At 37.5% G+C, this 14,600-nt stretch overlaps 1 protein-coding gene across 1 annotated transcript in view; it reads left to right on the top strand.

Annotated features, from left to right (window-relative positions):
- LOC150081074 (P-selectin-like) overlaps nt 1-825 on the top strand; it is a 265,101-nt gene extending 264,276 nt beyond the window's left edge. Inside the window, 1 exon segment of the mRNA XM_090382138.1 lies at nt 25-825. Coding sequence (XP_090238264.1) covers nt 25-334 — 310 coding nt within the window. The 3' untranslated portion in view covers nt 335-825.
- Nucleotides 826-14,600: the final 13,775 nt, after the last annotated feature.

Below are 14,600 nucleotides of genomic sequence, written 5' to 3'. Positions count from 1 at the left end.
TTGTATGATTTTAAATTACTACAGGAGAAGAGCCAAGAATTTCAAGCAAACAAGCAGTCTGCCAATAGTTCGTGCTACAGACAATAAAGATTCATCAGTGGTACGTTCTTATCCCAGACTAGCACTAGAAACAGAGATTAATAGTAACAGTAATCTGAATGGCAACAGTGCAATTCGCAACAATCCGAACGGACTTGTGACTTTTAGTAGTAACCCACAGCCTATATACGCTAACATTACAGTAAATGGACAGCCTATTGGAACATCTGAAGCAAGTAGCAGCACAACACCAAGGCAGTTAAGGAATGGAGTGGTTCAGAGTGAAAATTTGTAAATAATTGGTTGGTTAGATACAAAAAATTAGTATTGACAAAATGTAAGGATATTCTGATTGTGTATACATAAGTTATGTTATCACTTTTAACACACTCGAACTTGTGGTAATATGGGGCGAATTCAGAATATCCTTATTGCATAAAATGTAAGAAAGCATAAGTGTATATTTATAGGTTACCTCAGAGAAAGCAAGACAGGTGTAGTCAGTTTCTTTACATAAAGAAGTATAGCTGTGTGCTTCAAGCTGAATTTATAAGAAAAATAATTTGAGTGTGTTAAGTTAGTTGTTGTAAAGCATCTAAAATATTCCATTCTGACTGAATTAAATTTATCCCATCAGCCGAATAAGTGCAAAAAGTAAAAGGTTATAATAGCAATCCAATATGGTTAATGCTAGGTCTACAAACTGCTGCTGCCCACTTTTCGATCTTTTCCTTTTTTTTTCACATAATAAAAAACTATGACCTTCTTAAATATGCTTTCCATATGCCACTTGAAAGGTACCTCTTTCTATGTGTTGAACTTTTATTTTTCTAATTTATTGGTAAGAAAAGTCATATTTATAAATTTTAAAATAAAAATACTTAAAACTCTTCATGCCTAGAGAAATATAAATACATTAAATACTATGCATGAACCTTTTTTATGCTCTTAGCACCTCTCGTACTGTAGTGTTATAGCATAACTGTGATTTTCCCACCCTCTTATGAAATGACAGTACCACTGATAGAGCTGCCAGGTTACTGGTACTTTATTACAAATAAACAGTTGTATGTCCCAGTAGGGATATACTTTTTATTTGTAATGTACCAATTAGTTTGAAGGTACTACATATGAGAGATCAATGCCATTACAGAAAAACTTTGTTTCCAAACAAACTAAGATGTCTAAGTTTAATACAGCTGAAGGACCTATGTCCTATTATTATTTAATAATTGTATATATGTAGTGTAGTCATTTGTGTATGTGGCATAAAATTGAGTTTTGAGACCATTTATAAATAGCACATACTTTTGTATTCTGTAGATAACTCCTATTAACCAGAAGTATGCATTCTTTCAAATGATTATTTAAAAAAAAAAAGTTTCTTTGTTAACACTATACAAATAGGCAAAAAAATGTGATATTTTCAAAAGTGAGATGATTGCTGATAAAACTAAATTTTAACAATTCCAACACATACCAAATAAGGATTTAGTGGATTGAGAATTGCCTTGTTGTTCTGAGAATGGTCATCAATTGACTTTGAATGCTAAGTAAATGCTGCCATCTTACAAATTTGTGATACAATGAACTTCAGCACATATCTATTGCCTTGAAATGCACAAATTAAGTGAAATAAAAAAAATCACTGAATGGCACTTTTATTTGTCTAATAAAAGACACGGTTATGGCATTCTGTTTCAAACTTGGTACACCTCTGATGACTTTTAAATAACAAGGCAGTTCTCTGAGAGACTGTAAGTATAAAATATGCAGATAAAAACTTCATCTTTAATACAGCAGAAACTAGTAATAATAAAATTAAACAAATTATTATATTATTAGTTTATTAAATTAAATAAATTTACTAAAATTAGGATACCAAAAGTTATCTAATATAAGGTTTTTAAGGATACAGCACTTACTTTCGTAAAAAAAAGCCTTTGGTAAAAAGCCTACTGGCTTCAGCAATCTAGAGGAATAAGGCAGTCCTCACTTCAATACATTTATTTTGAAATCCATATAGCTTCTGTTGTATTAAATACCTAAAGTTTCAAATAAGATATTTATATTTTATTAATATTCAAATACATCCATTATCACTAAATACTAATTTTCATTCATTTACTATACATGTCTTTCTCTGAAATGTCTATTACATTATGTACCAGTCAGCCAGAACATTAATATATCTGGTCAGGATGACTGCACAATAACTGTAAGCAACACACACACTTTACAATTCCAATATTAAAACAGAGGCATTATCTGAACTCAGTCTTAAATTACATATTTGCATTTCTCTGAACGAGGTTTAAATTACCTTAAGTTTTTGGAAAGAAAGTATTTGATAAGCACTTAGTGCAAGCATTATGATGCATATAATTAAGTAGTTATTCTCTAGTGCTTGTCCTGCTGGCAGGATCTTGTACTTGATAGTCATTGTTGCATTACCAACAGTGCCTAGTGATCTCAGGCAGCTATAAGTCTCTGAACTGTAAGTCTCTGTACGGTACTATGCATGCACACAGAAATTAAATCTTACCTCATTTTTGTTTCTCTGAAAGTTTTCTTGAATGGCAATGGCACTTTTTAAAATGGCATCATCACTCAAAATACATATAATCATAATAAGCAAAATAAACATAACTTAAAAGGCATGTACATTCTGTGATCATTGAATACTGACCTGTATGAGTTCCACAATGAATTAAAAGGAAATCTTGCATACTTATAAAAATGTGATAGCTGCCTAATGTAACATGCCTTGAATTAAAGTCCATTAAGTATGTTTCTTGTCAGTTGTTCAAAATCAGTTGACAGCTACAATTTTTCAAGCTGTACATCATATAAACTTGAAAAATGAACAATTTTTATTTATTTATTATTGTTCTTTTAAGTGATTTCTTTACTGTGTTGTTCATTTTTCAATTCTTGGCTTGCAGCAGTATTTCTCACTTTGGGAAAGTAAAAAAAAAAAAAAAAAAAAAAAAAGTTGTCTTTAAAACTTTGTGATGAATTATTTGAATAACACTAGTGGTCACCTGTGATTATAAGCAAATAGTTAATTATCACTCAACTTTCCTAACAAATGTTGAATCTCAGTTTCTGATTCAGAATGATGTAGTATTAACTGCCTCACGTTCAACTGTAATTTTAATGAAATCTGTATAAGAAAATATATTGAAAAGAACTGACCCTAAAACAAAATAATGATAACTCACTGGAATTCAGTTTCTTAAAAAATATACATGTAAGGATATTATTTTCACAGAAAATATTAAATGTGCAGTAATAATACAAATTTAGGCCTTAAAGAAACTTACTAAAAAATTAAGTAACAATATTCCATTAAATTTTCTTATATGCTATATAGAAAACAGTTTGAACAGCATAATGCAAACTTTAATTATAATATCGCATTGGATAATATAATTTAATTTGCCTAATTCCTGATTTTATTTTGAGTTAGTAGCTTTGGGTACAGTTCTGGCAGTCTATATATTCCATTTTAGTATTTACTCTTCTTATTAATGTTATCGCTATTTTTTTTTTTTTTTTTTTTTTTTCAGGGCACACTCTTCAGAAAGCAATATGTTTTTCCATTTTTATATATATTTCTTTATTTTAAACTACTAATTACCACATTGGTTAATAAAAGGAACTTAATTTACTCCTTCTCCCCCCCCCACCACTACTACTACTATTATTCAGCTTAAATTAGCCTGTTTACTGATGTTACCATTGTCATTCACATTAACAACAATTTTTTTACTTCATTCTATTTATATAAATTAGCTAAGCAACTTAGTTTCACTGATAAACACAGAAATTATTAATAGTTAATGAAACACATGAATAAGGTATTCCTTGAAGAAGTTCTTGTGACCAAAGTGATCTTTTGTGACAGTGATATTTCAAAGACAGCTATCACTGAAGAAGTGGTAAGAAAATACCACGAAATGTTTGACCCCCGTTATGTACATATTTCCAATTTGGAAATAAACATAATAATACAAATTCAGTTTCTGAGTGCTTTATTATCTTCAAAAAAACATAAATAATTTTAATACTATCAGTTTGTCATTATCCATCTCAGAAGTAAGTATATTAGTGAGAAAAGTCCACAGCAAGATTACATCTTGTAAGCCTAAGGAATGTAGCTAACAAAGATAGTAAGTTCCTCCATTCAAGCATATAGAATATAATGCATGGCTCTTCTAATTGCACCTACCCTACACTACTGCTGAAAAACTGCCAGCAAAGTCTGTATGAGAGCGGGTAACAGAGGCTGAGTTGAACAGCTGGCCTAATATATTTTCTGATCAATTCTGCATTCCAATATATGGAGTACCACTGAACTATGACTGACTATTTTTCAATAATACTATTTTTCTATTGAGTAGAGGGCATTACATGTAATAATGATAACTTAAATATCAGATATAAAAAAACACTTATAATGGTTTTTATATATTTATTTTAAGTGTGAGCCATAATAGCATGGTTTACATGGATGCATCATTATTAGCTGCACACAAACTCTTTTGGTAATAATCTATGCTTATTTTTTTATATATGTCACAAACTGAAATTTTCTAATCAGCATACCATAAAGGTACTATACATATAATAATAACATGCACAGATTATTATTAAAAATTGGAATACAAAATACTAATATACATCAAAGGGAAATAGGATTGATTTAATTTTTAAAAATTCATTTACAACAATTTGTGTAATAATCTCTTCTCCGTAGCCGAGTGGTCAGGAGCGCAAGTGCAGTAGCACACGCTCTTTGAGTAGACTGGGGTTCAAGCCCCTGACTGCTGAATACGGTCAATCTGCCAACCCGCACTGGACCAGCGTGGCAGAATATGGTCCATTTCCCTCAGCATGAATTGCTGAGGAGGCTTCCATCCTACAGTGGGTTGATAATGGCTGCACTTTACCTTTTTTTTTTTACCTCTTCTCCCCAGATGCTGGGCCCATCGTTGTTTTGTATATTTATCAATGATATTGATGAGGTATATCGGATTTAATGTCCAAGTTTGCAGATGATACAAAGGTTGGCAGGGTTGTTAATGGCAGTAAAGACAGTATGCTACTCCAACTGGATCTACATAAGTTGGGAAAATGGGCTGAGAAGTCAACTGAAGTTTAACGTTGGCAAATGCAAAGTACTGCATATGGGTAGCAATAACCGAAGAGAAATGTACCAACTGTGTGGTACTGCACTCAGGGAAGTGGAAAGCGAAAAAGACCTGGGAGTAATTGTGCAGTCAAATATGAAGTTCGCTGATCAGTGCAAACGGGCTGCCAGGGCAGGTCATGAAGTCTTGTCAATGATATATAGGAATTTTGCTAGCAGGGACGGGGGGGGATGATTATCCTGTTATACAAGGTAATGGTCAGGCCACACCTAGAGTACTGTGTACAGGTCTGGAAGCCACATTTTAGGAAGGATGTAGAGTTGCTAGAATGAGTACAAAGAAGGGCATCAAGATTGGTGAGGGGAACAAAGGGGTGCTCTTACCAAGAAAGGCTTAAGTTCTGCAAATTGCAGTGCCTAGAGAGTAGGCACCTGTGAAATGATCTGATTGAGGTGTGTAAGGACTTGAACAGGTTGAGCAAGCTGAATGCTGATGGGATTCTTCCTCTTGCTCAGACTAAGAACCTGAGGGGGGCAGAGTTTCAAATTGAGGAAAAATAGTTGTAGAATAGATGTGGAGAAATTTGCCTTTAGCCAGCAGGTAATTGACTGATGGAAGAGGCTTCCATATTTTGTTGTGGAAGCTAATAGTCTAAATCAATTTAAGGCTGAGCTGGACAGGCATTTGAAATGAATGGAAGAGTGAAATGGGAGGATTTTTTTTTTGGCTGATGCTACATAAGCTTACTTTCTTGAATCGCATGCCTCTACAAATGCTAATCTCAAAACCACAGCCAAATAATCTAATAATGAAGTTAAACATGATTTTGTAATTTTTTATGAAATTACTCTTATTCATTGAACACTTTCTATATTTATTGAGATTTCTGTCCTCATGGTGGTATATCATGAACACCTTTTGAGAAAAGTCCTTGGGTTTCGGGTTGTATAATTATGAAATGCTTTGTTACTACCAAAAACAGTAGTAACAATACATTCGGTATTAGGTTTTTGGTAGTAACAATACATTTCATAATAATGAACACTTTTTTTTTTTTAAACATAGGCTCCTCTATTGCATATTATTATTAGCTACATGGTGCAAGGAAGCCCGAGGCTTATGTTGCACCAGCCAAAAAAAAAAAAAAAAAAAAATTCCCAAGTTACCCTGAGAGAGAGAGAGAGAGAGAGAGAGAGAGAGAGAGAGAGAGTCAAAAGGAATCACCAAGAAAGAGAAGAATGATGATATCCAGCTCAGGACCCTGAGCTGGATATTATCATTCAACACTGGGTGTGCCAACCACATACCAGATGCGAGCCCCTGGGGGTATGAACATTAATAGCAATGTTTTGCTAACCTGAGTTTCTTATTTTTCACAAATGACAAATCATTCATTTTTCACAAATGACCTTTTCCAAGTGAAAAATATAAATTGTGCGACATCACTTCTTCAATCAATACAAACCTATGAATACAACTCTATGAAAGTGATAAACACAAAAGAGCTATGAAACCAATTCTAAGAACACACACATTTTGAATTTTTGACTGCATTTTTAATTCTAGACTTGTTTTACCACGTAGGGTTCTGATTCATCTTCATTCTAATTTTATAATGAATAAATAAAATTTTTTAAAATTTTAACTGAATTAGATATATATATACCGAATATTGAAATTAAATTTACACATCAAAATAAGCAAAAATTTACAGTAAACAAGTAAGGTCAATTCTGATCCCACTTGAAAAGAGCCAAAGTGATTAACAAATTGGTATAAGAATTCTCACCAATGACTGTGGGGGAAAAAAATAATAATTATTATTAATGCAGGCTACTAAATTCTGTCTGCAAGGGGAACAAAAGAGTACACTTGCCAAGAAAGGTTTCAGTTTTGAAAATTGAAGTGTCTAGAAAGTAGGCATCTAAATAGATCTAACTGAGGTATTCAAAGCTCTGAATGGATTGAGTAAGCTAAACGCTGACAGCATCTTTCCTCAAGTTCAGATAATTCAAGAGGGAGAAAAATTTTAATTGAGGGAATATGATTACAGGATAAATGTAAGAAAATTTACTTGCAGCCAGTATACCGAGACTGATGACACTAGTGTCATCAGTCACGGTGGTTGTTGTTATGTCTGGTGTTACTGTTGGATGAGGAACTCTCTGACTATCCTACAGGTGTTCAGGATTGTGACTTTCTGGAGTTCCTTGTAGGTTTTTGCTGGGAGACCTATTGCTGCTAGGCTGTTATATAGGATCTTTGGCACCATACCTGTGGTTGACACGATGATAGGGATGGTCGTTACTTGTTGCATATGCCACATCTTTGATCTCCTGTCTTTGGTGCGTGTATTTCCTGATTTTTCCCCCATGGGTTTTCTGCAGTTTGCCAGTGTTGGGTATCGCTATGTCAATCAGATAGGTAGCCTTTTCCTTCTTATCCACAAGGGTTATGTTCGGTCTGTTGTGCGGGATTGACCTATCTGTTATTATGGCTCTGTCCCAGTACAGCTTGGGATCTCTAGTACTGTCTAGGGTTCGTACTTGTAATACGGTACATTTTCTTCAATCAACTGGTATTTCCTTGCTAGCTTCTGATGTATTATCCTTGCTACCTGGTTGTGTCTATGAGTGTAGTCAGTCTGGATGATCACATTGCATCCCATGGTTGTGTGTTGGATCGTTTCTGAAGCCAGGTGTCAATGTCAACATGTGTCATTGAATACTCTGCTAGCCCATTGTTAAAATATTCACAGCTCACCACTGGATGGGATCCTTCCACTTGTTCAGATTACAAACCTAAGGGGGCATAAATTCAAATTAAGAAAAGACAGATGTAGAATAGATGTGCGGAAATTTGCCCTTAGCCAGCGGGTGGTTAATTGCTGGAACAAACTTCCATCTGTCGTTATTGAAATTGATAGGTTGAATAAATTTAAGGAGGCATTTGGAGGGAATGGTGTGATTTTTTTTTTGCCTGATACTGCATAAGCTCATACACTTGCTTTCTTGCATCACATGCCACTACTACTACTACTACTACTACTCCGGACTCCTTGGTGATGTATTTTTTATAGTTCTTTGTGTTGATTACCTGGCCTTGGATGGCGAGCATGAATCCTTCAGTCTCGAAGAAGAGCGCCCTGCTCGTGAGCCATGCATTGGAAACAATTTTATCTATGTGATCTTGATGGAGATCATTGTAGTTTCTGCCATGGAGTGTCTTCTCTGCCCATCTTTCTAGCTTTGTTTGTACCTACCTCCTGGTTGGGGGGTACTCCTCGCTTAGGTTTAGTGGGGTATACCGCTTGTCTATCTTCCTTATGGCCTGGTGGAGAGTGCTGCTGTGTGTTTCTGGAAGTAATCCTTCAGGTTAACTATCGCTGTCTTCTGTTGCTCAATGAGGCCTATCAGGCCCCTTCCTCCTTCTTCCTGGGCAATTGTCAGTCTCTCCACGGCAGATTTCGGGTGGTGTTGGTGGCTCTTGGTCATCGTTGTCCTTGTCTTTCTCATGATATCCTCCAGCTTGGTGTTAGTCCAATCTATGACCCCAATGGAGTATGTCAGCACTGGGACTGCATAGGTATTTATGGCTTTAACAGTGTTCCCTCCGTTCAGCTTTGCTTTCAGCAGGCTTCTGAATCTCTGATGGTATTTTTTCGGTCAGGCAGGCTTTAATTTCCTTGTGCTGTAACTGCTGAGCCTGCATCATCCCCAAGTATTTCTAGGCCTCTCCCTCGGCTTCAATCTCTTTACCACTCTGCAGCAGGTAGTTTTGGTTGACTAATTTTACCTGGTGCAATTCGTGGGTCTTGCATTTGTCTAGACCAAATTCCATCCTAATATCACTGCTGAATTCTTCGGTGATCTGGAGTAGTTGCTGCTGGAGGTGCTTCTTGGTTCCCGCATAGAGCTTGATGTCATCCATGTTCATCAGGTGGGTGAGGGTGTACAGGTTCTTCTTCCTTCTTTGAGGTTATATCCGTACTTGCTACTGCTGAGCATGGTGGATATTGGGTTAAGTGCTAGACAGAACCACAATGGGCTCAGGGCATCTCCCTGAAAGATTCCTCTCCTGTTGGGGATTGGCCTGGTTGTGATGTTTTCGACCTTAATGGTGGTACTCCATTTCACCATCGTTTCTCCTAGGAAGTTTATCATGATTGGACTGACTTTGTAGATGTTCAGCACCTCTATTAGCCAGTTATGAGGCGCAGTGTCGAAAGCCTTGCGGTAATCGATGTAGGCTCTGTACATGCTACGCCACTTCTTGTAGGCTTTCTCCATGACTGCGGCATCTATGGTTAACTGCTCCTTGCATTCTTTGCTCAGCCGCTTGCATCCTTTCTGCTGTTTAGCCATAATGTTGTGGCTCTACAAGTGGTCTGGTATCTTCCTGGTTATGCAGCTGGTCAGGATCTTGTACATTGTTGGGGGGCAGGTGATTGGCCTATATTTTGCTGGGTTTCTTATATCTTCGTCTTTAAGCTTCAGATATGCGATTCCTTGAGTGAGAAACTTCGGGATTGTCTCTGGGTGCCTTATCATTCAGGTGAACTGCTCTGCCAGGTGCTTGTGTGTGCAAGTAAACTTCTTGTACCAGTACTTATTATTAATATGAGCCATATGGTGCAAGGAAGCTTGAGGCTTATGGTGCACCAGCTTAAAAAAAAAAAAAAAAATTTCTGAATTACCCTGAGAGAGAGAGAGAGAGAGAGAGACGGAGTGATCACTGAATTATGATCACTTCTATAAAAACTGAATGTAACACATTGACCACGTGAGGTATGAGAGTGTGCAGTTAGTCGACCTATGTAGCACAGATAAGGTGTCAGTGGTTCAGTAGGTAGTAAAATTCTCAGCGTGATGGGTAAAAGGAAGGATTTGTCGGACTTTGATAAAGGACAGATTCTGGGAGCTCAAAGCATGGTTCCTAGATTTCCCAAATGGCTGAACTGTTGAGGTGTTCGAGAGCCGCTGTTATTAAAGTGTTCAGGATGCGTCAAAATGGTCAAACAACGACCCAACAGAAAAACTGTAAAGGTCAGCAAAAGGTTGATGTTAGAGGTGAGCGCCAGGTCCAATGACTCATGCAGGTGAACAGGTGCAGCACTATTGAAGAGTTGACTACCCGATAGAACATAGGCCAACCCGGCATGACCACGTGTCTCACGCTCGCAAATATGAGCTATACCAGCAGAGAACCTCTACAGTGTCCTCTCCTAACCAAGGTTCATCGGCGTTCTCGCCTGGTGCAAAGAGCATGCAAGTTGGACGTTAGAAGACTGGAAGAAGGTGTGCTGTTCGGACGATTCACATTATTTACTCCACACCGTGGATGGTCACGTATGGATTTGGCGTTAACAACACGAGGCTCTTCATCCATCATGAATGGTATCAAAATTACAGGCCGGTGGAGACGGTTATATGGTGTGGGGCATGTTTCACTGGCAGGAACTTGGACCCCTGGTGTATGTGGAACAATGTATCAGTGGTCCCCGCTATTGTCAACTGCTTGCTGACTGTGTACACCCCGCTATGTTAGACGTTTTCCCCGAATGGTGATGATGTCTTCCAAGATGACAATTCACCGAGCCATCGGACACTTGTTGTGCAAGAATAGTTTGAGGAACATAGTTCTGACTTCCAGCATATCGATTGGCCTCCGAACTCCACCGATATCAATGGCATAGAGCACTTGTGGGACACTGTGAAAAGGCATATCAGGCATCTGAATGCACCAACCACCACCTCCATACCTGCATTGATAGCTGCATTACACATAGCTTGGTTGGCCATACCTCCCAAACGCTTCCGACATCTTGTTGAATCAATGCCATGTCGGACAGCTGCTATACTGAGGGCAAAAGGAGGACCTACAAAGTATTAGGTAGGTGGTCATAATTCAGTGATCACTCGGTGTATAGTTATAATATTGGGTTTTATGTTAAATGAAATGGATTTATAACAGATTTGAGTTATACACGCTTACAAGTTCTTCAAAAATTGGAGTTTAAACGTTAGATAGTAGAGATCCGCTTCCAAGGGGGCAAGGGTGATAACATGCTCTCCGATGTCCGATTTGTCAGATGGGAAGATGCAGCTAAGGATTGAAAATAGAGAAATCAATATCAAAGAAGAGTTGGTAAGCACAGATGAGTCTTGGCTTTTGGCGCATTACTAGAGTGTGTGGGCGCCTCCATAGCCAGGTGGGAAGGAGCAGCAGTGCATAGCACACGCTTCTTGATTAGACCGGGGTTCGAGCCCGTCACCACCAAATACGGAGGATGCGGAAAGGTCAAGGGAATGACCACCGCATATCACGGAGCAATATGGCCTTAGTTGCTAATGTTCCTAAAAACCAAATAACAAACAAACAAACTAGATGTGGCAAAGATGACGATGATTCACTTGTGGATGCCAGAGATCCAGGGAGTTCAAACCCAGCACCAGCAATATCCTGCTTCTAACTAAAAACCTGTGAAAAAGGGGGCAGGAGAGGCGAGGGAAAGAGAGCATCAAAAGAATGTGATCTTCTAGGCATCAAAATCCAATAATCATCCAGACCAGATACATGACAATGAAGGTCAAAACTGGTAATACAAATTAGTGAAAAACAGTGGCGAGTTATCCTATAGGCAAAAAAGACATTTGCCTATGGCTCCTATCAGAGGGAGGCCTCAAAATCACTGTTTAAAAAACTCATTGCTGTTTTTTACTAATATTTTTAAGTGATTTTTATCGAAAACTGAACTTTCTACCCCAAAGTCAATGAACTTTACTTGAAGATTGTTTTTTTTTTTTTTCAAAAATGTTTTTACCGATTTTGATGAACTCTTATATTAATTCTTATGTCATATAATTTTTTTTTTTGTCGCAATAAAAAGAAATTGAGAAAATGTTCTTTACTAGTTATTTTTCTTTAAATGGAGCACCCATATTCCATTGCCCTGGGCCCCATGACGGTATAACGTACCACTGATAAAAAGTCATTCCAAAATAGTTCAGTGGAAAAATCAATCCATTACAGGCCAACAGTCCACTTTAGGTAGGTACACTATGGGTGAATTCCAGCAAGAAAAAGTTCAAGGAGGGGTCAAATTCATGAGAAAAATCTGCTCCAGGAAGATCAAATCTGAGTGTTATTGCTGGTTTTAGTTACAGGCTGATGTAATATTCTGAAAGTAAAAACATTTATTGCAAATGTCTTTTGGGTATTGCAAGCTGTTAGAACTTTCTAGAAACTTTCATTACCTAGTACAAAATTATCCACTGAGGAAGAGAGCACATTTCTGGAATCATTAAAATGGTGACAGTAATTGGGAATGTTTCCAGTCCTTGGAGTCACTCACACAGATCTGTAATGCAAAGACCAAAAAGTTTGCCTTTTAAAGATCTATGTCCTGTTATTAAATACGAAGTATAGGACTAAAAGGAGGCCAGAATTCGTTCCTAGTATCAACCAAAAATGTTACATCAGGAATGAAGGCCCTCTGTTAACTTGCCCTCCATCAGTCCCTTGTGTCGTTAAGCTCTATACCAACAACAACTATCAGAAGTATCCCACTTCATTTGCCAAAGATTTAATAACTCAGTTAATTTTCTTTTCTTTCTTGACGTCGTTATTTAGATTTACTTGAAGTCCAAGGAATTCATTTGGCATTATTTTCCAAATGCGGTAAAGAATCCCCTTAAAGCGGACTTCGTTATCGCATTTCAAAGATTCTGTTATAAAAATAATTATAAAGTACAAGCTGAAGCAGTTGAAGCGAACAGAACTGAGACGTTCGAGACCGCTCTCCGGCCAGATCGAGTCAAACGCGACATGCAAGTCCAAAAAAATGGAAACATTGTACTCTGAAAAAGCTTCATTGTGAACAGTGAGGTCAACTAACACATATTCACGGGGCCAGACTGCAGAAATGATGAGGAGAAACAAGTCCAGGGGCTCACATCTGGTGAGTATGGGCTTGGCACACCCAGGGTCCTGAGCTGGATATCAGCATTTTTCTTTTTCTTGGCGATTCCTCCCTCTCTCTCTCGGTAATTCAGAATTTTTTTTTTTAGGTTTTTTTGATAATTCTCAGACATGCCATCTTCCAAAGTTTGGAGAAATTATGGAAGCGCATGATTTCCCCCCCCCCCATAATTGTTTCACACAGATGTGGGTTGGTCCGGCTCACATCTCGTGAGTATGGGCTTGGCATACCCAGGGTCCTGAGCTGGATATCATCATTCTTCTCTTTCTTGGTGATTCCTTTCTACTTCTCTCTCCGTCAGGGTAAGCCAGCAATTTTTTTTTTTTTTTTTTTTGGCTGGTGCAGCATAAGCCTCAGGCTTCCTTGCACCATATGGCTAATAATAATAATAATGTTATAACGTATTACTGCTGCAAGAGAGGATAAAATTGTAACCCACAGGGACCAACTATAGCCAGTCCATTACTTAGTTTGACCAATAATTCTGGATCCAACCCTGCTGATAAGCGACAGAAGAAATAACTATGTGGGAGGAGGGGGGGAGGTACGATCATGTTACAGCGACAGTTGTCTTTTTCGCCTTCACTAATTAACTAAACTGATACATGCAGCGGCGGATTCCGGGTAGGGGCACCGGGGCACGGGCCTCCCCCGTGCAACACTGAATGCTATCGCTATTCTAGTTCGAGGTGTCACACAATTTGGTCGTGGGTAATGTTTACTTCAAAGTGATTCAGACTTTAGCTGTGTGCGTGTCCGCCAGCCATTTTATCTTTGAGTGTCATATTTGTTTTGCTCTGTGCATTATGCACAAACAAGGCACAAAACGGTGAAGGGGAAGCCATCTTGCGATTTGCACCCGGCGCTACATACCCCGCTACCAAGAGCTATTACTGAACTTCGCCATCAGAAACAGAAAGTGGGATCCCTTTCCAACGTAGCAGAATTCAGAAATTAAACAGAATAATTTAGTTTCTGACGAAATGTGTTTAATAAAGAATGCTTGTTACAATAATCGCATACATTAACTTTTTCAGTATTTGGCATATGCGATTGTTTAATATATTGTTGTCAGTAACAATAAAATGGACTGTTTGTATTATATCACATAACTTATTTTCACTTTTGTTACGATCATGAAGCTTTAATTCCATCTTCAAATATCAGGTAAGTATTTTTTTTTTTTTTCCAACTTTAAACTATTTATGCAGAAAATAAAGTACTTCGGAACCAGAAGGGGCTTGGACTCCATATATTTAAAATATTACCAAAGAAATAACAGATATTTTAAACAAAATTGTCTTGACAATTTGGTTCAAACCTTCCACTGGTGCACTCAGGGGAGTTCCTAGGGGATGTAGTGCCGGGTGCAAATCGCAAGATGGCTTCCCCTTTAAAATTTTCTTCATATGTGAATGCAAGTT

This window comes from Mastigoproctus giganteus, chromosome 9 (genome assembly GCF_048544385.1).
Source record: "Mastigoproctus giganteus isolate SK-2022 chromosome 9, ASM4854438v1, whole genome shotgun sequence".
In the NCBI taxonomy this organism is placed as follows: domain Eukaryota; kingdom Metazoa; phylum Arthropoda; class Arachnida; order Uropygi; family Thelyphonidae; genus Mastigoproctus; species Mastigoproctus giganteus.
The sequence above is the reverse complement of the archived record's forward strand: the minus strand, read 5'-3'. Positions and strand labels throughout refer to the sequence as shown.